Source organism: Myotis nattereri (genome assembly GCF_964212035.1).
Source record: "Myotis nattereri genome assembly, chromosome: 1".
In the NCBI taxonomy this organism is placed as follows: Eukaryota; Metazoa; Chordata; class Mammalia; order Chiroptera; family Vespertilionidae; genus Myotis; species Myotis nattereri.
This window is the reverse complement of record NC_138075.1, coordinates 228,718,047-228,744,298: the sequence shown is the minus strand read 5'-3', so window position 1 is coordinate 228,744,298 and position 26,252 is coordinate 228,718,047. Positions and strand designations below refer to the sequence as shown.

General features: G+C 65.0%; 1 protein-coding gene across 1 annotated transcript in view; it reads right to left on the bottom strand.

The window, feature by feature from the left end:
• SORCS2 (sortilin related VPS10 domain containing receptor 2) overlaps nucleotides 1-26,252 on the bottom strand; it is a gene marked incomplete at its 5' end in the record, with an annotated part of 231,331 nt that overhangs the window by 16,680 nt on the left and 188,399 nt on the right. Inside the window, 12 exons of the mRNA XM_081091849.1 lie at nucleotides 432-551; nucleotides 1,130-1,263; nucleotides 2,116-2,236; nucleotides 2,769-2,876; nucleotides 3,762-3,853; nucleotides 6,481-6,557; nucleotides 8,630-8,732; nucleotides 12,938-13,084; nucleotides 15,506-15,685; nucleotides 17,581-17,670; nucleotides 18,160-18,278; nucleotides 22,589-22,653. Of these exons, the coding sequence (XP_080947975.1) occupies nucleotides 432-551; nucleotides 1,130-1,263; nucleotides 2,116-2,236; nucleotides 2,769-2,876; nucleotides 3,762-3,853; nucleotides 6,481-6,557; nucleotides 8,630-8,732; nucleotides 12,938-13,084; nucleotides 15,506-15,685; nucleotides 17,581-17,670; nucleotides 18,160-18,278; nucleotides 22,589-22,653 (1,356 nt within the window). The remainder of the gene's footprint in view (nucleotides 1-431; nucleotides 552-1,129; nucleotides 1,264-2,115; nucleotides 2,237-2,768; nucleotides 2,877-3,761; nucleotides 3,854-6,480; nucleotides 6,558-8,629; nucleotides 8,733-12,937; nucleotides 13,085-15,505; nucleotides 15,686-17,580; nucleotides 17,671-18,159; nucleotides 18,279-22,588; nucleotides 22,654-26,252) is intronic.

Below are 26,252 nucleotides of genomic sequence, written 5' to 3'. Positions count from 1 at the left end.
CCCGGAGGAGGTGCCATTCAAGCTGAGACCTAAAGGCACCGAGAGCGCCTCCTGCTCCGCTCGGAGCTGCCGCACTTGCGCAGGTAAATGGGGAGTCCCGGCACCACAGGGGCTCGGAGACCAGGAGGGGGTGTTCCTTTCCTCGGGCTCGGCCCCTGCAGCAGCGTGAGCCGCGGGCACCTCGGACCTTCTCTCCTGTCATCTTTGTTCAGAGCCAGCTCAGCGCACGCTACTCCCTGGTGCCGGCCCATGTGGGCTCCGACGGAGGTACCCGGAGGCTCTGGGCCCCCCTCAGGAGCTCCGGCACCGGACGTCTCAGCCCCGACTTCTCTTCCCGACTCCATGCAGGGGGCTGTGGGCGCCGGGCAGGAGGGCAGCTGGGGCTCCCCCGGTTCTGCCTGGAGCCGGACCAGGAGGCCGCATGCACTCACCCGAGGCTGCTGGTGTAGGTCTGGCCTTGCACACAGTCGTCAGGGGGCGCCAGGGGGTTGAACCAGAAGTTGGCAAAGCACTTGTTGGTGTCGGACAGGGAGCGCTCAAAGCCATAGTCGCTGGAGGAAGAAAGAGCTTCCATCAGGAGGTAGCGGGGGGAGTGGGTGGAGGAGTCACAGAGGTGCATCCACAGGGCCCTGCACCAGAGGGGAGACCGGCCTGAACGCCCCCAACAGCTCCAGGTGAGAGGGGCTGCCAAGGGGATTCTGGGAACTCACAGGAGGGCACTGAGCCCAGCCTGGGTGTCCTGGAGGGCTGCCTGGAGGTGGTGTGCTGAACCTCTTAGCAAGAGCAGGAGACAGCCAGGGGAAGAGAGGTGAAGGGCCCTGCAGGGGGCACCAGCCCCCCCACACTGGTGCAGGGGGATACAGGAGGCGGTGGCCGGAGTGTGAGGGACAGGATGGCGAGGGTGAGGATGGCTGGGAGGCAGGCAGGTGGGCAGAGGCCTCGTGAGCTGGGTTCCGGAACCCGGACATTGTCCTGGGGGCAGTGGGCACCACAGGAGAGGGGAGCAGGGCGGGGGGTGCCGCAGGTCCTGGCTCCTCCCCCTGCCCCAGCAGGCCGCCTGCGGTGGCTCCACACCCCGGCCGGACGTCCCTTCCCCTTCCTGGCTGCGGGCAGCGGGCAGAACCCTCACCAGAGGAAGTCGGAGTCCTGGCAGGGGCACACTTGGGCCGTGAGCGCCGATGTGAAGTTCCTCCCGTTGACGCACCACGACGTGGCCTTCCTCTTCCGGAAGCTCCTGCGCTGGCCCATGAGGCAGCCGTCGCCCTGCAGCGGCAGCGTGGGGTGGGGTTGGGTCCCTTTCACAGGTGGGGAGACTGAGGCCCGGGAGGGAAGGGGCGTGTCTGAAGGCGAGCCGGCAGCCTCCCTCCCCGCCCACCCACGGCACACGTGACAGAGGGAAGCTCGGAGCCCAGAGCCGGCGGGCAGGGCAGGCTTCCCGGAGGAAGTGCCATTCAAGCTGGAGGGGACACAGGGCTGCTGGAAACGGGCGGGGCCCCTTTAAGTTCCTCAGGCCCCAGGGGTGCAGGCCCCATGCGGGCGCTGGAGCCAGCCAGGGCCTGGAGGGCTCATGCGGACACACAGTAAGTCCGCAGCCTGTGATCCTGAGACAGGCCCCCCCCGGGACAGGCGCTGTGGGGTGACAGGCGCAGGGCCCCTCCTGTGCTCCCGGCCTCCCCACCGCCCCTGGGGCTCCGCCTGCCTGCGCCCGGGGAGGCCATCTCTATCCCACCAGGTCCCCTGGGAGCGAGGGCTACACCTTCTGCGCGGAAACGTGTGTGGAGACATGGGGCGGGGCTGCCCGGCCCGCACAGGGCGCCAGGTCATGTCCGATGCATGCGCCGTGTCACCTTCCCAGGAGCCGAGCCCCTGGCCCCAGGCACACCTGGCTCCGCGGTTGGGTGGGGCCCGGGGACCGGCACCCCAAGTGGGATTGAGCCCCAGCAGCCCGGGCTCCAAGAAGGAGCCAGAAACCCCAGAATGACCGGCGTCAGGGCGGCCAGGGTGCCGGGAAGACTTCCTGGAGGAGGAGAGGCCGGGGCATCGCGGTGGGCGGGGGGCGGGGTGGGGGTCTTTGCCGAGGGAGGTGGGCCTGGGGGAGCCCACCCACCCACCCACCTGCAGGTTGGTGAGGTCCCAGGCGCTGTAGTCCTCGGCGCGGCAGGGCCTGGGGAAGGACGGCCGGAAGTCCACCTTGACCAGCTCCCACTCAGAGCGGTAGCTGATGTGGCCGAAGATGCTGGAAGCGAAGGGGCAGGAAACCTTACGTGGGCCCGTCTGTCCCCTCGTCCCCTTGGCCTCAGTTCCCGCCTGCCCCGGGGCCACCAGGGACCACACTGCCGCCTGCTCAGCCTCAGACCCAGACGCCCGGGCCAGGCCCCGGGGGCTCAGGGAGGGCCCGCCCCCACCCGCCTGGAATTGGGGTCCTCGCTGTGCAACCTGCCTGCGCACCCCTCAAAACCGCCAATAACAACAACAACGGTAACAGTAATAGTAAGGCGCCAACTCGAGAGGTGGAACGGGCAGTGGCCCGGAGGCCGCTGGGACTCCGGCTGCCCCTCTCAGCAGCCAGGAGGTCTGGGCAGGGAAAGGGTGGCCCCGAACAGGGGCAGAGGAGTGGCCACCCTGGTGGCTGGGGAGGCCGGGAGGAGGAGGGGAGAGCGAGGGAAGGGGTCTGGGGTCGGCGTTGAGCCACCTCAGAGCAGCGGAGGCTGAGGTGGCCCTCGCACAGCCTCCGGGGGGTCAGCCCGCCCCCCGCCCCGGGCACTCACGTAATGACCAGCGTCTCCTCGCCCGGCTCGCTCAGCAGCCCGTCCACAAACACGGAGGTGTCGGTGAAGTTGTAGGTGCTCCACGTGAGGCCCTCGTCTGTGCTGAACCTGCGGAGAGGGAGTGTCAGCGTCCGCGGGCAGCAGGGGCCTCCCCGTGCCCAGCTCCGCTGCCCCCCGGACCCAGCCCTGCCTGTGCCCGGGGACCAGCGCCGCCAGCTGAGGCGGCCGGGAGACCAGCGTGGAGGGAGCCGTGTGCCCCCAGGGCCAGCCCAGCACCCGGCCCCAACTGGACCCCTGGCTTTGCTCTCTCCTGGGAAGCCAACAGCAGCCACCTGCCGCACCAAGTGGCATCCACATCTGCTTGGCAACAACACCAAGGCGTCACGGTGCTGCCTGGCACCTCTGGATCGCAGCGCCCCCAAGGCCTGAGCCCGGCCAGGGCTGCTGGGCCAGTGAGCAGCTTACTGCCTCCCAGCACAGCGTATCACGGTGCAGCTGGCTCTGCGTGCAGAAAGCTCTTTCAGACTAAAGTGATACTGGCTTCCTGGCAGCTCCCCGACTCTGCCTTCTGGATCCAGAGTTCAGACCTGCCCTCCCTGCCCCACGCGCCCTTCAATGTCCGGAGCTGATGGCAAACCCTCTCTCCCTGAGCACAAGCTGTTGGATTCCCTATCTGGCCCCACCTCCTCTACTTAAATAATTCCTATTGATGCTGAAAAGTCACCTCCTCCAGGAAGCCCTCCTTGCTCCCCTAGACCACAGCGAGGGCCTCTTCTGGGCCCGGCAGCCCCAGGCCTCCCTCGGGGTGCTGCACTGTCACCTGTTTCCTTGTCTCCCCACCCCCAGCCCAGGGAGCTGCTCGGGCGGGCGTGCCCTGCTTGCCGCCACCCCCGCTGGTGGGTTGAGTGCCGCTGTCCTGGGCCCCACGGGGAGGGGAGCGCTCTGAGGGGCCCCGGGGGAGGGAAGCCCGCCCGCCCACCCGCCCGCCGTTACTTGAGGATCTTCAAGGGGATGGAGCTGTCCTTGACGGCCACGATCACGCCGCCGTGGTCCAGGTACAGGACGTGGTGCTCCTCCTCGAACACCTGCAGGGACAGCGGCACCTGAGCGGGCGGGGCCTCGCGGGGCAGAGCCCGCCCCTGGGCCAGGGCCGAGCTGAGGGCCCCCCGTGCCCCCGGGCACCCCAGGCTTTGCCACACCACGTAGCTAGTCCACAGGGGATGGACGGATGGCGAGTGCCAGTTTCTAGACCAGCGAGGGGTGTGAGGAAGGACAGGGCAGGTAGACACTGGGGTGGGGGTGGGGGGGCCCTCTATGAGACTCGCCAGGAAGGCCGGCGACAGGAAGATGGAGAGAAGGAACGGAATTTAGAAAAGCAGCAAGGCCCGGCCAGCGTGGCTCAGTGGTTGAGTATCAACCTGTGAACCGGGAGGTCACAGTTCGATTCCTGGTCAGGGCACATGTCTGGGTTGTGGGTTCAGTCCCCTGTAGGGGGCGTGCAGAAGGCAGCCAATCAGTGGTTCTTTCTCATCATTGATGCTTCTCTCCCCCCCCCCCGTCCCCCCCCCCGCCCCGCCCCCGGTTCCTCTCTCTGAAATAAATAAAAAATACATATATTTAAAAAAAGAAGAGCAGTTAGGCTGCACATTCTCAGTAACAGCAAGCCTCTACTTGACGTTAGGCTCAGCACCAGTGCTGCCTCCTCCAGGAAGCCCTCCTGGTATCAGGGCGCTAACAGGTTCTCCCCAGTTACGCCCCACGATGCTCACTGCTGCCGACTCCACGGCCGCAGCTGCAGGGATCAGAGGACTGGATGCCTGGTGTCCTGTGTCCTAACCATTAGCTTGGGATCAGCATGCTGCCTGAGGCTACAGTAATAGCGACAGAAATTCCTGGATGAGGGAGGTGACAGACAACCCCACACACACTAGCTTGGGCCTCTGTAAAAGGGGGCTTTGGGGTCTCCCAAACTCCCCAGCAGGGTCTCAGGGGCGCTGGCACCTGGCTGTGGCTGTCTGTGCCCTGGCCAGCCCCAGGCAGCAGGGCGGAGGGGCAGGCGTCCTCAACCCCATTTCTCTTTCCTGCCTCCCCGGCACCCTGGCTCCCGGGGCCCCCCTGAACCTTCCTGGCTGCTGTTTCGATCGCCCCGAGGGGGCGCCCTGAACTGCGCCACCTGCTGGCCTTTGCAATGCCCGCGCTGAGAGCTCTCAGCTCCCCCTGGTCACAGGCGGCATCTGGCCTGAGCGGGTGGCCTCTGGTCTGAGCGCACCCGCTCGTGCCCTGCCCGACCTTTGTCCCACCTGGTCCCGGCCTCTCCCACCCCAGAGCCCGCTCCGCGGTTCTCCTCCCCTGACGCCCACACGTGCTCTCGGGGGGGCCCCTCCTCTCCTCCCTGGGCACTGGAGCTCCCTGTATACCCCCATCATTCGGGAAGAGAACCCCCCGCCGAGGGCAGGCCCACACTCGGCAGCCGAGCTGACGGTGCCCCCGGAACCCTGACATCCCCATTTGGGAGCTCAGCCGGGGCCATGCGCGCCGTACACGGTCCTGGGAGTGGGACCCTGTGGCTGCCCCGGCGCTGAGCTAACCGGGCTCCGTGACGGGCAGCTGCTGACCTTTAAGGACGCGCAGACACGCGCCACCAGCTCCGTGAGGTAGAAATATTATAAATCGCGTTTGCCCTTTTCAAAACGCCTCGTTTCCTGCATAGTAATAAAAAGCGCCGGCCCCCCATCGAGGCTGCGGCAATGGGGGTGCTCTGGGACCCACATGCCTGTCGGAGGGCCCCCCGGGAGACGGGCTGCGGCTGGGGTGCTCGGGGACGAAAAGGGGCCTAAAACCCGAGCTCTTCCAGCGACGGGAAGGGGACACGCGCACCAAGGACTACAGCGAGCTCGTCAGGGTTTCAAGCAGAGGGACCCTCCATGAAGCGGGCGGACCGCAGGCCTCCTTTCTGCTGGAAGCGAGTGGCGGGTGCAGGGGGCCAGGCCCCCTCCGGGCGGAGTGCGGGTCGGCTACTGCGCCCCCAGCGGCTGCACAGGTGCGTCCACCACCCCCTCCCTGGGCTCCTTGTCCCCCGAGCTCCATGGGGCCGCACAGAGCACAGAGCACGGGGAGCGTTTCTGCCTCATGCCCTTTCCCTTCCTGTCTCTCCTCTCAGGCCACATCAGATCCTCACCCGGGGTGGCATCCAGGCTCACCACGGACCCCACCCCTCCAAGGCTCACTGCGGGCCACCCCCAGGCTCACCACGGCCCCCCCAAGGCTCACCGTGGGCCACCCCCCAGGCCCACCGCAGCTCCCCAGCCTCACTGCGGCCCCCCCACCTCCTCTTCCCATTTCTTCTTTCTCCTCCATGAGTCCACCCAGCAGCCTCCCTGCCGGGACCCCGGGGTTGTCCATGCCCCCACCTCTTGGCCTCGGGTGGCATTCAGCCAATGCCTTGGAGTCCCCAGGCGGCTTCCTGCAGGGACAGGCCGGCACCCCCACCCCATCCCCCTTCCTGGCATTCACTTCCTTTGCTTCCACGTTCACGGTACGTGTGCGACCGTGTGGAGTGAGCCAGGTCCAGCAATGGCCGTGGGACAGCCGGTGGGCTGGGCTAGCGGGGATGTAACATCTGCCAATGGGAGCTGTGTGTCCAGCTGCCCACTGGGCGGGAGGGGTCACAGCATGAGCACGGGGTGGGCGCGGCCCCTCCCTGCCTCCTCACCTGCCGCCAGGTCCTCCCGCAGTCTGACGTGATGTACATTTCCTCCTTGTATTCCACCAGCTGGGAGCCCAGGTTGCCTGGTCCAGAAGGAAGGGGCAGGGTTGGTCTAGGCCCAGCCAGCTCCCCGCTTACCACGGTCTGAGCCAGACAAGTCCCCGAGAGGGCCCCGTGCCTGTTCTAACCTCCCACCTGAACGTCCGTCTGTGTCCTGTCTGTGTCTGTCTGATGGTGGGGGCCGCTGTAACTGCTCTGCTTGGGCCCTGGCCTCCTCTGTGGTTAAAGGGTTAGCCTTGCCCCCAAAAGCAGCCTGACCCAGCTGACCCAGGTGCAGGCAGCGCCCAGTTTCAGGGGACCCCCGGGTGACGAGTGTGGTTGCAGAATCAGAAGCGTAGAGTGGCGGTGGGTGTGCGTGTGAGAGCAAGGATAAAAGGCCTTTCTTTGTCTTTGCTGCGGCCTCTACAACGTATGAGAAGCACCTGATATTTAGACTCCAAGACTGTTAGCTCCCTGATTCAAACAGCCCCTCTGTCCAAGCTGCAAGACAAGTTACTCCCAAGGCTACATTCTTGCATCCCCCTCCTCCTTGCTGGGTTACAACTCAGGGATAATGAGTGGAAAGCTCCCTTTCTCTCTCCCCCTTCAAACAAGCCTCTTTTGAGCTCTTCATAACTTTCGCTCTAAGAATGCCTTACAGGCTTTGGAAGATGCTGAGAAAGACAGCTCCCTAGGACATCTGCCTAAAAAAGGCAAGCAAACTTTTCAGACAACCCCCCTGATGTCTGCTCAACTCCATTTGTCCCCAAATCCCCCTCCTTGCCTTGTCACCTAGCAACAGCAGCCAAGGCTTTAAAAGGGGGAACAGCTTTTGTTCTTTGCCCTTGTACTGTTTAGCAATGCACCAGCCCTTTCCCTTCAGGGGAAGCAAAAATACACTTTCTCTCTGCATCCATCTCTTCTTTTAGTCGTGAATTCTTTCACAACCTGCATCGCTGGCCAAAACCCTAACAGTGAGGATCCCGTGGCCTCTGGGGCCAGGTCCCTCCTGCCCCCACAGCCTCCTGGGAGGGTCATGAGCAACAGCAAAGGCTGATGAGCCAGATTTGCTAGGCCTCGCCGTGCCCTGTGGTCTTGGCAGGGACAGGGGTCCGAGCGCCCAGGAAGACAGAGGACCTGTGATGAGGACACGGAAGCCATTCTGGCCCCCCGGCCGCCCCCTGCCCCAGGGGACCTGCATATTGCCTCCTGTTTGAAGCCTTATTCATGCAGCACCCTCAGGGGTATCTTATCCAGAGTCAAGTTCAGGCGTCATTGGAAAATTCCAAAGGGGATGGATTGTCCTCAAAGTGATTCCAACAGAGTGGTAGAGGGTTTGTGTGCCTGTCTTTCTTTTTGAGGTCCAAATGAGCATTAATACATGCACCCATCCATCCATCACCCATCCATCCATCCATCCATGCACCCACCCACCCACCCACCCATCCATCACCCACCCACCCACCCATCACCCACCCACCCACCCACCCATCATCTATCCATCCCACACATCCATCCATCACCCATCCACCCATCACCCATCCATCCATCCATCCATCACCCACCCACCCACCCATCCATCACTCATCCACCCACCCACCCATCCATCCATCACCCACCCACCCACCCACCCATCATCTATCCATCCCACACATCCATCCATCACCCATCCACCCATCACCCATCCATCCATCCATCCATCACCCACCCACCCACCCATCCATCACTCATCCACCCACCCACCCATCCATCCATCACCCACCCACCCACCCACCCATCATCTATCCATCCCACACATGCATCCATCACCCATCCACCCATCACCCATCCATCCATCCATCCATCCTCTATTCACCCATTCATCATCCCTCCATCTACCCATCTATCCTTCCCTCTCTCCCTCCCTCCATCCATGCATCCATCCGTCCACCTTCCCATTCGGCCAACAGCTATCATGTGCCCACTCTGGCCCACGCATTCACCTCCTGGTTTCCCATGACAGCTGAGCTGCCAGGAGCTGGCACTGCCCTCAGCACACACCCCATTGCCAGGCCCGTGGCCAACAGTTTTACCCCCGAGGTCAGAGCCCCCTCGTGCCGCGGAGACGGCCTCCTACCTGCACCCATGATGAGGCCGGGCGCGGTCTCCTTGGTGTGCACAGTGCCCGACACGTAGGGGTTGTCCGCCCAGAGCAGGTGCAGGTGCAGGTGGCAGTCGGGCTGCAGGACGAGGAAGGAAGCCACAGTGAGCACCTGGCAGGGGAGCTGTCCCCAGGGAAGGGGGACCGAAGCCGGGTCCTCCCTGTGGCTTGTGGGTGGGAAGGCAGGGCCAGCAGCACCTCCAGGGAGTGGCTGGAGGTGGGAGAGGCTCTGAAAACGACGACAGGTGAAGACGTCAGCCCTGGGCCGGGGACCGCGCGGGTGAAGCGGGCGGGCTCCTCCAGGGAGGCTCTCCCCACGTGGCTGCTGGCGCCCCCCCACGCAGTGCTGGCCACGGAGCGTGGGCCCTGGAGCTGCACGGCCCGCACTCACGTTCGTTCATCCATCCAGCCAGAGCCTTCCCGGGGCCTGGGTGGGGCCACGCAGCCCGGCATCAGGGCGCAGCGGTGGGACAGCCGTGAGCCCCGCCCTCTGCGCGAGGCCGAGGGGTCCGGTGGGCACGCGGCGCCCGGGTCCTCGCAGGCTCAGCGCCCACCTCGCCAGCAGCCGCGCCCGGGCCCGGCCGCAGGGGCAGCAACGCAGCTGTGATAACCACTTCAAGGGCGATTCACGCTGACCGACAGGCATTTCAGCATTTCCCCCGGGGCCCTGGTGGGGCCGGGACGACCGCGAAGGGCACCTGGGCCCGACAGCCACGCTCTGAGCCCCGCAGGCGTCTGTCCCGCGTGGGATGCGCTTCCAGGCCGATCCGGGCCAGCAGCCTCCCAGAATGAGGGTCAGGAGCGGAGCCCTGTCCCGGCACCGGCAGGGCCAGGCCCCTCCTGCCTCCTCCGTGGCTGCCTATACCCCGGGGCGGGACTGGGGTCCAGGAGACAGACAAGCAGAGGAGGATGAGTCCTGTGTCCTCCTTGAGTGTCCCTAAGCCTCGGAGGGTCAAGGCCGCAATCTGGCCTCACCCATCACGTCCACAATAGACAACAAAACCGTGGGACGCCAGACGAGGTCCAAGGTCCCCGCACAGCTCCATCCAGGGCGCCAGAGACTGCGCGGGGCATCGACCCATCAGCCGTCAGCCAGGGCTGCCCGAACCGGCTGCAGGGGGGGGGGGGGTGGCGAGGACCCTGCTTCTCCTCTCCTTCCAACCGAGCCCGAGAGGCAGGCTCCGGGTCTGGCTGGCTGAGTCCACCTGAACAAGTCCACCCAGGGGAGCAGCACAGCCACCGAGACCTCAGCACGTCCCCAGACGTCAAAGGGGCTCCTGGGGCGACAACTCTGCAAGGAACTCATTGACCTGGCGTGTGGGCGCATGGGGACGTGGGGAGGTGGGGCTCTGAACCCTTATGGCCCCGCTCCATGCTGTGTGACTCGGGGGAGGCTGCTGACTGTCTCTGAGCCCCAGGGTCTTCCTCTGGGAACAGGGCGGTAACTGCTCCTCATGGGATTGCACGGCTGCCGAAAGGTCAGGGTCCAGGTCCCCTGGACAAGGCTCTGCCTGACTGTTTACCAACAAGGACAGTCATCATTTCCTGGGCTCGCTTTTCTTCTTCTCCTCCCCTCCCCTCCCCTCCCCTCGTGCCCTCCCCTCCCTTCCCCTCTCCCGTCCTCTCCTCTGAAAACATCTCCAGTTTAGAACCACAGGACTGAGCCCGGAGATCCCCACTGGAGCTCCGGAGGTGCTGCTGATTTTGCGGGAAACGCTGTTTCCCTGTGTGTGGAGCGGAGCCGCAGCGGCCGGCGCTGCCTCCAGGGCGCGGGAGGAGGCGGGCCCACTGACACCCTAGCGTGTCTCCTCCTCAGCGCGTTACAGCTTTGGCGTGTGGTCCGCACGCAGAGTGCATTTCAGAAAGACCATCCAAGTCAACAATGAAACTGTTCCATAAATTGGATATTGATCCGGGTCGAACAGTGCGGGGGGCGGGTTCCCAGGGCTCTGCAGTCGGAGACGAGCTTTGTTGTCTGTTCCTGGGTCTTACAAACGCGTTGGCTGCGCCCCCCGCCCTCAGGCTCCGTGTGTGGACGTGGGAGCGGAGGCTGCAGGCAGGAGCACAGGCACAGGGGCGCGGGGAGGACGGGCGGCGAGTCCGGTGCAGTCTGCCCTGCTCACCGCGATGCGTGGCTGGGTGAGGACACAGTCCGAGAACCCAGGAGGCCACGCTGGTCCCCTGCGTCCCCCCTCCCCGGCCACCAGGACCACAGGAGGGGAGGGGCCGCTGAGCACCTGCCACTTTCTGTCTTCTGTGCCCAGCTGGGCTCCACACCTTGTCCTCTCCTCGCTGCGGGGGGCTCGCCGGCCTGGCTGGGCCGCACCCCCTCCTGCCTCCCACCTGGGCGACTTTAAGGCCGGACACCAGTCTCTCAGAGGTCATCTCCTCACTGAGACCAGAATCTATTCTTAGCAAAATCCTGCTTTGACGGATGACGCGCAAGCGCGCCCTCTCCCAGCGCCCGCTCTCGGAAGTAGGCCAGCGGCTCCGTTACCAGCCCAGCGGGCAGGGGCTGAGGGGGCGGGGTGGCAGGCCCAGCTGGTGGGGTCGGCCCGGCTCAGCAAGCCCTGCCCCTGCCCGGGCGGGGCTTCCTCGGAGCCCCCCCAGGGGTCAGGTTCTCTGGGAGGAGGAGGAGGAGCCCATCCTGCCGGGACTGGGCCCACAGCCGCCCAGACCCTGAAGAGCAGGCGCCGTTACTCTCTTTACGGAGGAGGGGGGGCAGGCTCGGGCACCCCCAGAGCAAGCCCTGCCTGCGAGGGCCTTCGAGGCCAGAGACACGCAGACCGCGCAGCGGGCACGTCCCAGGGAAGCACAGGGTTGTGTCGCAGGAGTTTGCTGAGGGCCAGCGGGGGGAGGGTGGGCTGAAGGGGTGGGGGCGCCTGCCTTCCCGGGCGTCTCATTTCGTCCTCCCCACGCGCACAGATTTCTCCTCCTTCCTTCCTCTGCAGAAGCCACGGGAGCACCGACTGGCTGGCCGAGCCCAGGGAGGCGTGGGGGTCCGAGACGGCAGCGCTGTGCACTGGGCTCTGGGCCCTGCTCCGCTCTGGGGGCCCCGCTGGGGAAGGTGCGGGGGGCGGGGGGGAGGGGGGAGCTCCCCGGAGCAAGGACAGGTGGGCCCACCGAGCAGCCTGCCTCCGGCCAGACGCCTGTGGTCCCTCGGCCTCCGCCCCGCACACCTGCTGCTCCCGAGGGCCCCCCAGGCCAGGGCTGCCATTTTTCCATCCTCACGGGATGCCACCCAGGTCCCCTGGTGCCCGTGCCAGGGCCCCGGGGAAATCCAGCACTAACCCCCCCGCCCCCCAAGGCGGCCAGACCCTGGGCAGCCAGGCATCGGGGCAGGGCCTGGAACGTGGGACCTCCGGGCTGTGGCCCGGCCCCCGGCCCAGGCGGAGCGCACTCCCAGGCCCTCGGCGTCAGCCAGTGGCGTCTGACAGATGGAACGTGGCGGGCTTGCCAGGACCTTGCCTGCCTCTGCCCACCCTGCGTGGCCCTGAGGATGCCCGACCCACGGAGCACAGCCTGCCCCCGGGTGTGAGCAGGTGCCCGCCTGGCGGAGCCCACACACAGGACTGGGGGACCTGAGTGCTGTTTGTGGTTACGCAGCAACATTGCGGCAGGAGCTCACGGCCATGCGTCCAACTCTGAGCTCCAGTTAACGCGCCTGTGGAGCAAGGAGAACCCACGACCCTGTCCACCAAGACCCTGTCCACCGTGACCCTGTCCACCGCGACCCTGTCCACCCATGACCCTGTCCACCGTGGCCCTGTCCACCGCGACCCTGTCCACCGCGACCCTGTCCACCCATGACCCTGTCCACCGCGACCCTGTCCACCGCGACCCTGTCCACCGCGACCCTGTCCACCCATGACCCTGTCCACCGCGACCCTGTCCACCGCGACCCTGTCCACCGCGACCCTGTCCACCCATGACCCTGTCCACCGTGACCCTGTCCACCAAGACCCTGTCCATCGCGACCCTGTCCACCCATGACCCTGTCCACCGTGACCCTGTCCACCGCGACCCTGTCCACCCGTGACCCTGTCCACCCCGACCCTGTCCACCGTGACCCTGTCCACCGCGACCCTGTCCACCCCGACCCTGTCCACCGTGACCCTGTCCACCCGTGACCCTGTCCACCGTGACCCTGTCCACCGCGACCCTGTCCACCGCACTGGAAATGGTGGTCCCGTCCCTCCAATGGCCCTGCCCAACGGCGCCCTCCGACCCCGGGCTCCCTGGCAGTGCCGTGTCCCGCAGGCGCGTGGCGAGCGCAGGACTCACGGGCTGGCAGCTGGTGGGCTTCCCGTTCATGTCCTTGCTGGGCGGCCTCAGGGGGTCCCAGTCGCGGCCCTTGTTGTAGGTGATGAGCGTCATGACCTTCCCGTTGACCTTCTGGTTCGCCAGGAAGACGCCCTTCACACCGTGCACCTGGGACAGAAACACGGGCCCTGGGGACCTGGCCGGAGCCCCCCCACCCCGATGGCCCGTCCAGGAGCCCCGGCCAAGAGCTCTCCGCACGCGGCCTGTTCACCGACAGCAGCCGGAGCCGGGGCTGCCTCACGCTCTGGAGACGAGCGGGCAGGGGCAGGAAGCCCGACCTCCGACCCCACAGATGGGGCTTCCCCCGCCCCGAGCTGTCCCCCCAGAGGCAGCTGCCGAGCTGTCCCCCCCAGAGGCAGCCGCCGAGCTGTCCCCCCAGAGGCAGCCGCCGAGCTGTCCCCCCCAGAGGCAGCCGCCGAGCTGTCCCCCCCAGAGGCAGCCGCCGAGCTGTCCCCCCCAGAGGCAGCCACCGAGCTGTCCCCCCCAGAGGCAGCCGCAGAGCTGTCCCCCCAGAGGCAGCCACCGAGCTGTCCCCCCCAGAGGCAGCCGCAGAGCTGTCCCCCCAGAGGCAGCCGCGGCCGCGGACAGCAGCAGAGCCCGGGCCCCACAGGCCTGTGCGTCAGGGCCCCCCGTCTTCGGGCAGAGCTCCCGCTTCAGCCCCTCCCCCCGCCCACGGCCCCCTCCCCGTGGACCCACAGGGCCTGGGCCGATGGAAGTGTTTGGGGCTTTCCCCCGAGACCCCGCTGCTCAGCCCCAAAGTGCCAGGAAGCAAGGACAAGGGCCCGCGCCGCCTGGCCCGCCCTGGACGGGCTCACTCCATCCTCAAGGCCAGCCCCGCCCCCCGAGGGGCCCTTGGCCATGACCCAAACACACCCCACGGTCGTTACTGAACTGGCTCAGAAGAAATGGCCACGTGTCTGCACTTTCCAATAGTTCAACGTCCGGGTTCCGCAGGGATGACCCTCTCCTGGAAGCTCCTTAGGCACCGCCTCAGGCCCCCCACTGAGCCCCACTGAGCCCCATTGAGCCCCACTGAGCCCCACTGGAAGTCCCACTGAGATCCCCACTGAGCCCCCCACTGAGAGCCCCACTGAGATCCCCACTGAGCCCCCCACTGAGATCCCCACTGAGCCCCCCACTGAGATCCCCACTGAGATCCCCACTGAGCCCCCCACTGAGACCCCCACTGAGATTCCCACTGAGCCCCCCACTGAGATCCCCACTGAGCCCCCCACTGAGATCCCCACTGAGCCCCCACTGAGATCCCCACTGAGATCCCCACCGAGCCCCCCACTAAGATCCCCACTGAGATCCCCACTGAGCCCCCACTGAGATCCCCACTGAGCCCCCCACTGAGATCCCCACTGAGCCCCCCACTGAGATCCCCACTGAGTCCCCCACTGAGATCCCCACTGAGAGCCCCACTGGGCCCCCCACTGAGCCCCCCACTGAGATCCCCACTGAGCCCCCCACTGAGAGCCCCACCGGGCCCCCCACTGAGCCAGCCCTACTGAGACCCCCACTGAGCCCCCCCCACTAAGCCCCCCACTGAGATCCCCACTGAGAGCCCCACTGAGCCCCCCACTGAGAGCCCCACTGAGCCCCATTGAGACCCCCACTGAGCCCCATTGAGACCCCCACTGGGAGCCCCACTGAGCCCCACTGAGCCCCACTGGGAGCCCCACTGAGCCCCATTGAGCCCCCCACTGAGATCCCCACTGAGCCTCACTGAGCCCCCCAGTGAGCCCCTCACTGAGACCCCCTCCGTCCTCTCATGGCTTCCTGTGTGTCTGTGTGTCCCCTCCGGATCCTGACAGGACACCTGCCCTCGGACCTCCTCCAGGATCCTTCACTAATGACAGCTGCAAAGACCCTTTTCCACGTATGGTCCTGTCCCGGCCCTGGGACAGGGTGTGGCCGTACCTCCCGGGTCTCTCTGCGGCCACGGCCATGGCTGTGTCCGACCATGGCCAGAGCGATGGCAGCCGGGTGCTGGGAGGCCCTGGGCTCCACATTTAAGGGAGGAGAGAGGGGAGCCGAGGGGAGGGACAGAGTGAGCAGGAACTGGACAGACGTCGATAGACAGATGGAGGGCCCAGGAGACGGGCAGGGGAGAGGCTGGGGGAGAGGGGGCCGGAGACAGAATGGGGCCCACAGCCTCTGTCCCTCAGGCCAAACCGGCCTGGGCTGGGCTTTGAGCCGGACGAGGGAGCGGAAGGGCTTCACGGATGCCCCCGCGGTCCCATCGTGCCAGGACCTCTCACGCCAACCCCAGCCGAGCAGAGCGCCACCTCCCGCCGCGAATCCCACCCTCCTCGCCAGCCCTGCGCCCCTAAGGTTGTTCCCTCCTATTTCACGTGGCGTCAAGACGAGCCACTCGCTGCTGCTCCCATCCCCGTGCCTACGTGGTGTCCTCTGGGCCTGCGGGCCCTCCTAGCGGATCCTTTAAGAAATATTTGCAGAACTCGGAGACGGAGGATGAGAGAGAAAGCGGGGGGGGGGGGGGGGGGGGCAGGGCCAGCGTCCCACCTCCAGGACGTCCACAATCACGCCCTGCTCCGCCTGCCGGGAGCTGCGCACGTCCTCCAGCACCAGCGAGTAGAACACGCCGTGCGGGTCCGACTGGTACAGGTTGTACGTGTCCGTCTGGTGCCACTCCTGCACCGCCACCAGCACCTGGCTCTCGTCCGTGCAGATGACCTGCAGGTCCTGGGGCGCGGGGGGAGAGACAGGGTCAGAGGCCATGGGGGGGGGGAGCCCCCCTGGGCGGGGGGGGCTGCCTGGCTGCTCCCTCTCAGCTCCGTGGCCTTGGACAAGTCCCTTCACCTGCCTGGGCCTCCATTCTCCCACCTTAGAAAGGGGGTGCCAGCCTGACCCTCCACACTGGGCTCCCGCCCAGGGCAGGCTGTGTGCCCAGCGGTCCCTGCAGGAGACGGGCAGTAGACCGGGGTCCAGGTCCCAGTGCCGGGGGCAGGAAGGGATCTGCTGTCCACCTAACCCGACACCAGGACAGAGGGCCCAGGACACAGGACCCCGATGCTGCAGCCCCCAGGCTGGAGGAAAGCTGCTCAAAGCTGAAAAGTCCCCTCACCTCCCGCCCCCCAACACTGGCCCCCAGGAACGCCAAGGCGGTTGCCCTAAGTCCGTGGTCGGCAAACTGCGGCTCGAGAGCCACATGCGGCTCTTGGCCCCTTGAGTGTGGCTCTTCCTAAGCCTTAGGAGGACCCTAATTAAGTTAATCACAATGTACCTACCTATATAGTTTAAGTTTAAAAAATTTGGCTCTCAAAAGAAATTTCAATCGTGGCTCTGTTGACTAATGAGTTTGCCGACCACTGACCTAAGTGAAACGATTACTTTTCCCATTTCTGACTGAGGCAGGGCCTGAGGAACTCATGTCTTGGAACGTCACAGCAATGCACCACCCGAGGCTGGTGGGACCCAGAGCCCGTCTCCTCTCACCACCGCACTCTGTCCTCCAGCCGGGCTCTCTCCTGCCCCAGGGCCTTTGCACACGTTCTGCCTGCCACCTGAACAGCCCACCCCACTCCTCCTTTGGGCTTCAGATGAAATATCCTCCTCAGGGACCCTCCATCACTCTATCTCTGCCTATCGTTCCCTTCACAACACAAATCATGACTTGCGATTATTTTATTCATCTGCCTGCAACTTGGTTTCCTGCCTGTTTCCTCTCTGGAGACGCCACTGCAGCGGGACCCTGGGGGGTCCTAGTCACAGCGCTGGCAGCATCAGTTCCCGGCTTGCACTTGCCCAGTGAGCATGTGCAGGAGGCAGGGCTGCGAGCACCTGTGCCTCTAGGGGATGCACGTGGAGTGGAGAGCTGCGAAGGGGCCTGCGGCGGCCTCTGGAGGGAGAGGCTGCGTGAGGCTGGTTTCGGGCCCACCGGACTTGGGACGGAGCCCCCTTTGGTTTCTCACTGGCTGTGTGACCCCAGGCAGGCTACTCGGCCTCTCTGGACGTCAATCACCTCCCTTGTCAGATGGGAGTAACATGTCTGCAGGGTGTGGCGGTGGAGTTCAGTCCTCAGGTTAGGCTGGGAGCAGGCCTGGGCAGCTCCCAGCTCCCCTATTTGTGTCTGTCCAGGCACGGGGAAGGAAGGAGCATTCACTGAGCCCCTACCATGTGCCAGGCACCAGACTAGGCAGTTGGAAAGCAGAGCCTGATAAGACAGAAGCTGCGCCCAAACTCCAGCTGGAAGCAGGAGGCCGGCACAGGAGGTCCCTGCTCCCTGGTGTCAGGAAAGAGAAGGTGGCTGCCAGGAGGAGAGGGAGGCCTAGACCAGCCTGGAGGCTCACTGGTAAGGGACGCTTCTCCTGAAACGTCGCATGGGAGGAGTTCTGGGGAGAGACAGGCCGGCAGAGGGAAGAGCAAGGCAGAGGCCCTGGGACAGGACAAGGCTGGGCCCTGGGAGGCTGGCGCGGAGGGCGGGAGGGAGAGGAGCTGCAGGAAGCGTGGCCACAGTGCCTGTCCATCCTGACCCGGGTCACCAAACATCCGTGCAAGGGCCCTGTGCCCACGGTGAGTGCAGGCTCAGGTGGTAGCCACGGGGTGACAGGGGGAGGGGGGGCGAGGAATCCTCTCACCTTCGGCAACGCGTACTTCGGCAGCCTCATCAGGGCAAACTCGTTATGACGGTATGACACGTAGTATCTGGTCTGGTTGCTGGACGTTGCCTAACAGGAGAGAGCAGCACATTTCTGAGGGGTTAGGTTCCCTTTCCAGCCAGATCCTCATGAATCAAAAACTACGCTTTGTATTCAGCACGCGAAAATACGCCCTTGTACTTCGCTTGTACCTGCTCTGCCTGAAATAGACAAACTCCTATTCATCCTTCAAAGCCCCATACCCAAACGCCCCTCCTCTGAGAAGTCTTCCTCCACCTCCTTCAGTGAGAACTAATCTCTTTCCTCTTCTATCAACACCTCGTTGCCTGCATCTGAATATGGAACAAGGTGGAATGAGCTATCCAGGAAAGGCCAGCGCCCCGGCCCGGGGATGGGCTTTGCGGGGCCGTGGAGGGGGCGCCTGCAGCCACAGCCACAGCCACAGGGAAACGGTGACTCAGTAGCACTTGAACATCAAACTGCCTCCTGCCCAGTGACTGCATTTGCCCTGGTTCTCCCCGTCCCGATGCCGCTCCCGGGAGCCCGCAGTGCCAGCACCTTAAAGAAGATGTACTCGTCCTGCAGGAGCAGGGACCGGTGGTCTATGGGGCCTGCGAACAGCGAGCTCAGCGTCCGGCTGGAGCAGTTGCGGACGTGGGCGGTGACGAACCGGATGCCTGCGGAGGAGAGCCGTCGGGCAGCTGAAATCTATCGAGTCGCCCAGACGCACTGAAGGCCGGGCCGTCCTGGCTCCGTCTGCCTGCGGTTTTGTTGGTGGGCTGGCATTTTAAGGGGCTTGCTCTATGGCCACAGCCGCTGCTGCGTGTGTGTGTGTGGGGGGGGGGCGGGGGGAGGGGGCGCTGGGCCACGAGCTCTTTCCCCCTCAGGAAGCTGCCGGTGGCCCCATCTTACAGATGAGAAGACGGAGGCTGAGGGAGAGGTTGGGTGCGAGTCTAAAGCACGGACAACTTTTGCCACCACTTTTCCTAAGGCAAGGCCACGCCTGTGTCACCTGTGGCTGCTTTCAGAGCGACAGAGCCCACTGGTGGCAGTGGCCATGTGGCCCGCCAGCTGAGTCGCCAGCTGGCCCCTGACAGGAGCGTTCACTGACCCGGTCAATGCCCAGCGGGTGAGCGCCGGGACCGGAGCGCGGTGTGAAGTACACCTGCCCGCAGCCCATGCCCCTCTGCCCCTACCCTCTGTGCCCCTCCGCCCCTACCCTCCGTGCCCCTCCACCCCTACCCTCCATGCCCCTCCGCCCCTACCCTCCGTGCCCCTCTGCCCCTACCCTCCGTGCCCCTCCGCTCCTACCCTCCGTGCCCCTCCACCCCTGCCCTCCGTGCCCCTCCGCCCCTCCGCCCCTACCCTCCGTGCCCCTCCACCCCTGCCCTCCGTGCCCCTCCGCCCCTCCGCCCCTACCCTCCGTGCCCCTCCGCCCCTACCCTCCGTGCCCCTCTGCCCCTACCCTCCGTGCCCCTCCGCTCCTACCCTCCGTGCCCCTCCACCCCTGCCCTCCGTGCCCCTCCGCCCCTCCGCCCCTACCCTCCGTGCCCCTCCACTCCTACCCTCTGTGCCCCTCCACCCCTCTGCCCCTACCCTCCGTGCCCCTCCACTCCTACCCTCCGTGCCCCTCCGCTCCTACCCTCTGTGCCCCTCCACCCCTACCCTCCGTGCCCCTCCACCCCTCCGCCCCTACCCTCCGTGCCCCTCCACTCCTACCCTCCGTGCCCCTCCACCCCTCTGCCCCTACCCTCCGTGCCCATCCGCCCCTACCCTCCGTGCCCCTCCACTCCTACCCTCCGTGCCCCTCCGTCCCTACCCTCCGTGCCCCTCCGCCCCTACCCTCCGTGCCCCTCCGCCCCTACCCTCCGTGCCCATGCACCACGGGCCCGGGACCGCCTGGCGGGAGGTCCTCAGCCTGACCCACACTAGCTGGGCAGGAGGCCCACACGTGCCCATCGACCCGGCCGCCCTGGGCCCGTGCAGTCACCCACGGGAGGGATGGCAACGGGCCACGTTGGGCACACACGGTGCCGACCCTGGCGCGGACCCCTCCCCCTCCTGTTTAAACGGGGTGGGCCTGCCTGTCTGCCTGGCCGGGCAGCTCTCGCCCCTTTGCTGAATCCACAGGGAGTAACGCTGAGCGTGCTCTGGCCGGGAAGCGCGGTCTTTCTTTCCAGGCCGTTTTCCCGGGGTTGGGGCTCCCCGGGGTTGTAGGAGGGGTTGGAGCCATGTGCTGTGGGGGGCTCCTCCCTCCAGCTTGTGGGCAGGGGTGGGGTTCAGTCACAGGAACAAAAGTGGGGCCCAGCAAGGCTGCCGGCATCCTCGGCACCTTGGGCACCTCCTGCCCAGAGCCGGGGACCTGGCACGAGGAGAGCACCGTGGGACCCAGGCAGGGGCCAGACGACCCATTAACCCTTTCCCTGGAGGGGCAGCCTCAGCGCCAGCTCCTCCACTAAATGGGTCTGAACGCTCACCTCGGGGAGTGCTGGGCAGTGACTCGGCGGCACGTCAGGCACACGGTCGGCCACGTGTGCCACTGCCACTGCCTCCCGAACCCGGCACTTCCCCTGGAAGCGGCCTCGTCACTCCCTGCGGCCAACAGTGGGTGTGCTGCCCAGGGCCTGCCTGGCTGGACATGCGGTGGGGACCGTCCTAGGCCAGGCCTAAGGGTGGCAAGTCACTCGCTCACTCACTCATTCACTTACCTGTTACCTCACTCACTCATTTACTCTCCCACTCACTCACTCACTCACTCACTCATTCACTCACTCACTCACTCATTCACTCACTCATTCACTCACTCACTCACTCTCCCAATCACTCACTCACTCACTTACTCATTCACTCACTCACTCACTCACTCACTCATTCACTCACTCATTCACTCACTCATTCACTCACTCACTCACTCACTCACTCATTCACTCACTCATTCACTCACTCACTCACTCTCCCAATCACTCACTCACTCATTCACTCACTCACTCACTCACTCACTCACTCATTCACTCACTCTCTCACTCACTCATTCACTCACTCACTCTCTCACTCACTCATTCACTCACTCACTCACTCACTCACTCACTCATTCTCTCACTCAATCACTCACTCATTCACTCTCCCAATCACTCACTTACTCACTCACTCATTCACTCACTCACTCACTCACTCAATCACTCACTCACTCACTCACTCACTCATTCTCTCACTCAATCACTCACTCACTCTCCCAATCACTCACTCACTCAATCACTCATTCACTCACTCACTCACTCATTCTCTCACTCAATCACTCACTCACTCTCCCAATCACTCACTCACTCACTCATTCACTCACTCCTTCACTCACTCACTCACTCACGCATTCTCTCACTCCTTCACTCACTCACTCACTCACTCACTCATTCTCTCACTCAATCACTCACTCACTCATTCACTACTCACTCACTCACTCATTCTCTCACTCAATCACTCACTCATTCACTCACTCACTCATTCATTCATTCACTCACTCACTCTCTCACTCACTCACTCATTCACTCACTCACTCACTCATTCACTCTCCCAATCACTCACTCACTCACTCATTCATTCACTCACTCACTCACTCATTCACTCACTCACTCATTCATTCATTCACTCACTCTCTCACTCACTCACTCATTCATTCACTCACTCACTCATTCACTCACTCTCTCAATCACTCTCTCAATCACTCACTCATTCACTCACTCACTCACTCATTCACTCACTCACTTACTCACTCTCTCAATCACTCTCTCACTCTCTCTCATTCATTGACTCTCTTGCAGTGGTGAGGCCCGTGTTCCAGGCCAGGTGCCAACAAGACAGATGAACGCCACTCTCACGGCGCCGAGGGACTGTACAGCGGGAACAAAGCCCTGGTTACGGCACCTGCCCACGTCTGTGCTGTAACAGCCGCCGTGGCCATTCTCCAGCCCTGCCCCTGCCTGTGGGGCCGCAGACACAATCAGCCATCTTGAAGGTGCAGCCGGGGGCAGCAGGGAGGGGAGAGCGAGGAGCGCCCCGCCTGCAGTCCCTGCCCTGGCCACACTCCCATGAGGACACCGGCACTGCACCTCCTCCAGGCAGGACGGAGTTTGCCCCTGGAGCCCAGAAGGGGCATGGCCAGGTGGCTCTCCTGGCCCAGCAGCAGCTGCTGCTCTGGGGGAAGCAGAGGCCCGCCAGTCCCGGGCCCAGGGAGGAGCTGAGGTTTGGGAGAGGACAGGCCCTGCGCAGCTTCCTTCCGGACGCCCTCACAACCCGGGCTGAGCAGCAGGGTGCACTGACCCACTTCACAGTTGGAGAGACTGAGGTGCAGGGCGGTGAGGGCGCTAGTCCAGGCTCCCGTGGTGGCACCGGCGGGCTGGGAGCTGCCGGCCCTGCCTACCTCCACGGAGCTCGCCCTGCGCAGGGAGCTGCTGCTCGCACGTGTCAGCGCCCATGTCAGGGCGCGCCTGCCGAGGGCTCCGCTCCCAGAAAACAGCAGGAGGAGGTGTGGTGCCCGGGGTCCCCAGGGGAGAGTGGCCAGAGCAGGGACTGCCGGCAGGGGGGCCCTTCCCTCTCCTCCCCTCCCTGCTGCCCCCTGGCTGCACCTGCAAGATGGCTGATTGTGTCTGCTGCCCCCACGGCCAGGGGCAGGGGTCTCTGTTCACCTGAGTCCCCAGCATGGAGCCCCAGCCCACGGAGGGGGAGCCCGTGGAGGGCCCCGCAGACCTCAGCGAGCCTGGGGTGGGTCTGGGTGAGCGGGAGCACTCGGCGCTCAGGGGCCAGAACAAATCGCCCGGGAACTGACCCCCCCCCCCCCCCCCGGCCGAGCGGAGCGCCCGGCTTCCGGTTCCCTCCCTCCGCAGAACAAGCGCGTTGCAGGTGATGCCGCAGCCGCACGTGCGGGGCTGGCTGTGCAGGGCCCGTGCCGAGGAGAGCGGCTCCAGGACCCCTGTCCGGGTAAGGCCTGGCTTACCTCCTGCGGGGTCATGGACCTCCATGTGGACCAGGTCCGGGCCGGCGCCCACTCCAGACTCAGCCCTGGAAAAGAGGGGGCTCAGGCTGGCATCGGGAATGGGGTCCCCGAGCCGGGCATGGAGCCCGTGTCAGTGTCCAACACCCCATGTGGCCCGTGGCCTCCCGAGCCGGAGACCACGCTCGCTGTGGGCTGGAGGCCAGTCCCCTCCAAGGCGCCGCGGCTCCCGGGGGTGTGCGCCTGGCGGGCCGGGTTTGCTGAGCGTTCTATCCGCACCGTTTCCACAGGAGACGCCCCTTACACAAGACGTTCCCGTGATGGGCGTGTGTGTGTGTGTGTGCGGGTGTGTGTGCGTGTACGTGTGCGTGTACGTGAGTGTGTGTGTGTTGAAGGGTATTTGGTTTTGTTTTTGATCAAAATGAACTTGGGAGCCAGGGGCAGGCCTGGGAATATCGCCCGAATTTTGCAGGTTAGGAAACTGGCTCAGAGAAGCAAAGCGCGGGCCCCAAGGGCGCACAGCTGTCAGTGCCGGAGGCGGGCTTCCCTCCAGGGCTCTCCCTCACCCCGGGGCTCCCGGCCCCCCACCCACCACAGTGCGCCCTGGGAAGTCACTGGTCTCGGCTGCTGCTCCCCCACTCCCCCACGGTGATGGTGGCCCAGGGGCTCGGGCACACGGCGGGCATGTGCCTGGGGCCCAGCGGGCACCGTGGCTGCGGAGGGAGCCGTCAGGGAGCTGAGGAGGAGGGACCGCAGCCCCGAGGGCTGTGTGCTCCGGGGACCAGGCGGGCCGGCTGCGTCAGTGCCGAGCACAGGGCCCGGGCCCCGGGCCGCCCAGCACAGGGCCCCGCAGGAGGCCAGGGGCAGGCTCTCCAAGGGAAGGAACCCAGCGGAGGTCTGGGCGGGGTCCCAGCTGTTGCTGTGCCGTGTCACCTGTGCTCCGCCTGCGTTTCCTTTGCTACGTCACCTCCCTTCCAAGCCCCCAGCGACTCCGCCTGCTCCTGAGTGTGAGCACCTGGGTCTGGCGAGCTGGTGCTTTTACTGCAATAACATCCGAGCCAACGTGACAGTGACACACCCCCAGCAAGCCACTCCTCCCGGAGGGACAGGGGCCCTGCAGCACACCGTGCCAAGCGCTCAGAGGGTCAGCACGCAGAGGTCGCGCCCCGCGGTCGCTCAGGCCCAGGGAGCACCCTGTCTTCCTTGTGCCGTCCCCACGGTGTCCCCACAGGTCATGAGAGGTCCCCGCAGGCTCTCTGTCTCCACCGGCCCCTCCCCCACCACTGACACCCCCAGTCCGCCCTTTTCAGTTTTCAACCAGCCTCCCAAGGGTCTCCGGGGCCAGGTGGCCCCAGGGGACAAGGGGAGGCTGAGTCTGAGTGCCACGGCCAGCAGATGTGCCACGGCCAGCAGATGTGCCATGGGGAGAGCAGTGGGGATCGCCATAGTGCCCCAACCTCTGAACTGTGGGCGCCACCCAGTAGCCCTGACCCTCAGCGGAGTCGCGATGGCAAGGTGGAGTGCTCATCTAGGCTCTGTGAGTAGAGCGTGTGTGTGCCCCTGGAAGGACACCTCCTGCCTGCCTTCCTCTGTCCTAATAAGGAGGGTCGCTGTCCCCTTTACAGGGGGCACTGATGGCCCTTGGTCCTCGGGGGGCTGCGCAGGGAAGTGTGGTATCAGTCAGAGTGAGTCCCCGATGACACCAGCCTGTTACTCACCCATCCTCCTCATTCACTCCCTCCCTCCCTCCCTCACCTATTCACTCACTCACTCTCTCACTCACTCACTCACTTATTCACTCACTCATTCACTCACTCATTCACTCACTCACTCACTCACCTATTCACTCACTCATTCCCTCACTCATTCCCTCACTCACTCACTCACTCACTCTCTCACTCACTAACCTATTCACTCACTCATTCCCTCACTCATTCACTCATTCACTCACCTACTCACTCACTCACTTACCTATTCACTCACTCCTTCATTCACTCACTGACTCACTCATTCACTCACTCACTCACTGACTCACTCACTCATTCACTCACTCACTCACTGACTCACTCACTGACTCACTCACTCATTCACTCATTCACTCACTCACTCACTGACTCACTCACTCATTCACTCACTCACTCACTTACTCACTCACTCACTGACTCACTCACTCATTCACTCATTCACTCACTCACTCACTCACTGACTCACTCACTCATTCACTCATTCACTCACTCACTCACTCATTCTCCCACTCGCTCTCTGCCCCGCTCATCCCCTCAGTCTCTCACCCCCATCAGAGCATCCCCATTGCTCTCCCCGCATCGAGGCCTTGGACTGGGCAGGGGAGCACCGCATGCCCGCATCGAGGCCTTGGACTGGGCAGGGGAGCACCGCAGGCCCGCATCGAGGCCTTGGACTGGGCAGGGGAGCACCGCAGGCCCGCATCGAGGCCTTGGACTGGGCAGGGGAGCACCGCAGGCCCGCATCGAGGCCTTGGACTGGGCAGGGGAGCACCGCATGCCCGCATCGAGGCCTTGGACTGGGCAGGGGAGCACCACAGGCCCGCATCGAGGCCTTGGACTGGGCAGGGGAGCACCGCATGCCCGCATCGAGGCCTTGGACTGGGCAGGGGAGCACCGCAGGCCCGCATCGAGGCCTTGGACTGGGCAGGGGAGCACCGCAGGCCCGCATCGAGGCCTTGGACTGGGCAGGGGAGCACCGCATGCCCGCATCGAGGCCTTGGACTGGGCAGGGGAGCACTGCAGGCCCGCATCGAGGCCTTGGACTGGGCAGGGGAGCACCGCAGGCCCGAGGCCCGGCCCCTGCAGAGACCCCCCCAGAGTTGGGAAGACACTCTGCCTTCATGGCGCCTCGGACAGAGCTGGCTCCCTGCAGGAGGGACAGGTGCGGACTCCTGCACCCCCTGCGTCTAGGTCCCTGAAGGTGGCCCTTGGGGCAGGGCCTGGCCTGGCTCCACACACTGTTGAGGAGCAGCAGGCATGTGAGGCGACCACCAACAAGCGCATCCGGGTCAGGTGCTGCGGGAGCTCAGAACTGACCTGCTCTCCTGGATGCGAGGGCAGCACTGACGTACACGGGTCTGAGGCCCCTCGAAGGCAGTGCCCCAGCCTGGAGGGGGGACCTCGCTCCCGCCCCCCTTCCCCCTTCCCCCTCCCTGACAGAGGCCTTGCCGCTGGCTCGCACCAAGGCTAGGGAGAAGCAGACACGCTTCCCCCGAAAGTGCAGGCGGCCACCCTGCCCCGCAGTGACCGACAGTACAGTGACCGGCAGCACGGCCACTGGCCACGGGCAGAGGCAGTGCGGCCGGGGCTGCTGCTTCCGGCCGTGCGACCAGGACCACCGTCCCAGGGTGGGTCTCAGGCGCCCTCGGTAGCGTGAGGAGGGATGTCTGGGCTGCTGTGTGCTCACCAGGCCTGAGACACTGGGCCTGCGGCCGGTGCCGGTGGACGGTCAGTGCTCACAGCGTGGCAGTCGCTGGGCAGCCATGATGACTGCGCTTTTGGGGCGCTGAGACACGAAGGGGGAGGGGTGCGCGGGGCCTGTGGGGGCCCAGAGCGCAGTAGGTCCCCACGCCGCCCTCCCCGAGGCCCCACGAGGCCGCTCTGAGGAGCTCACTTGTTTGCAGCTCAGAAAAGCCGGAGCC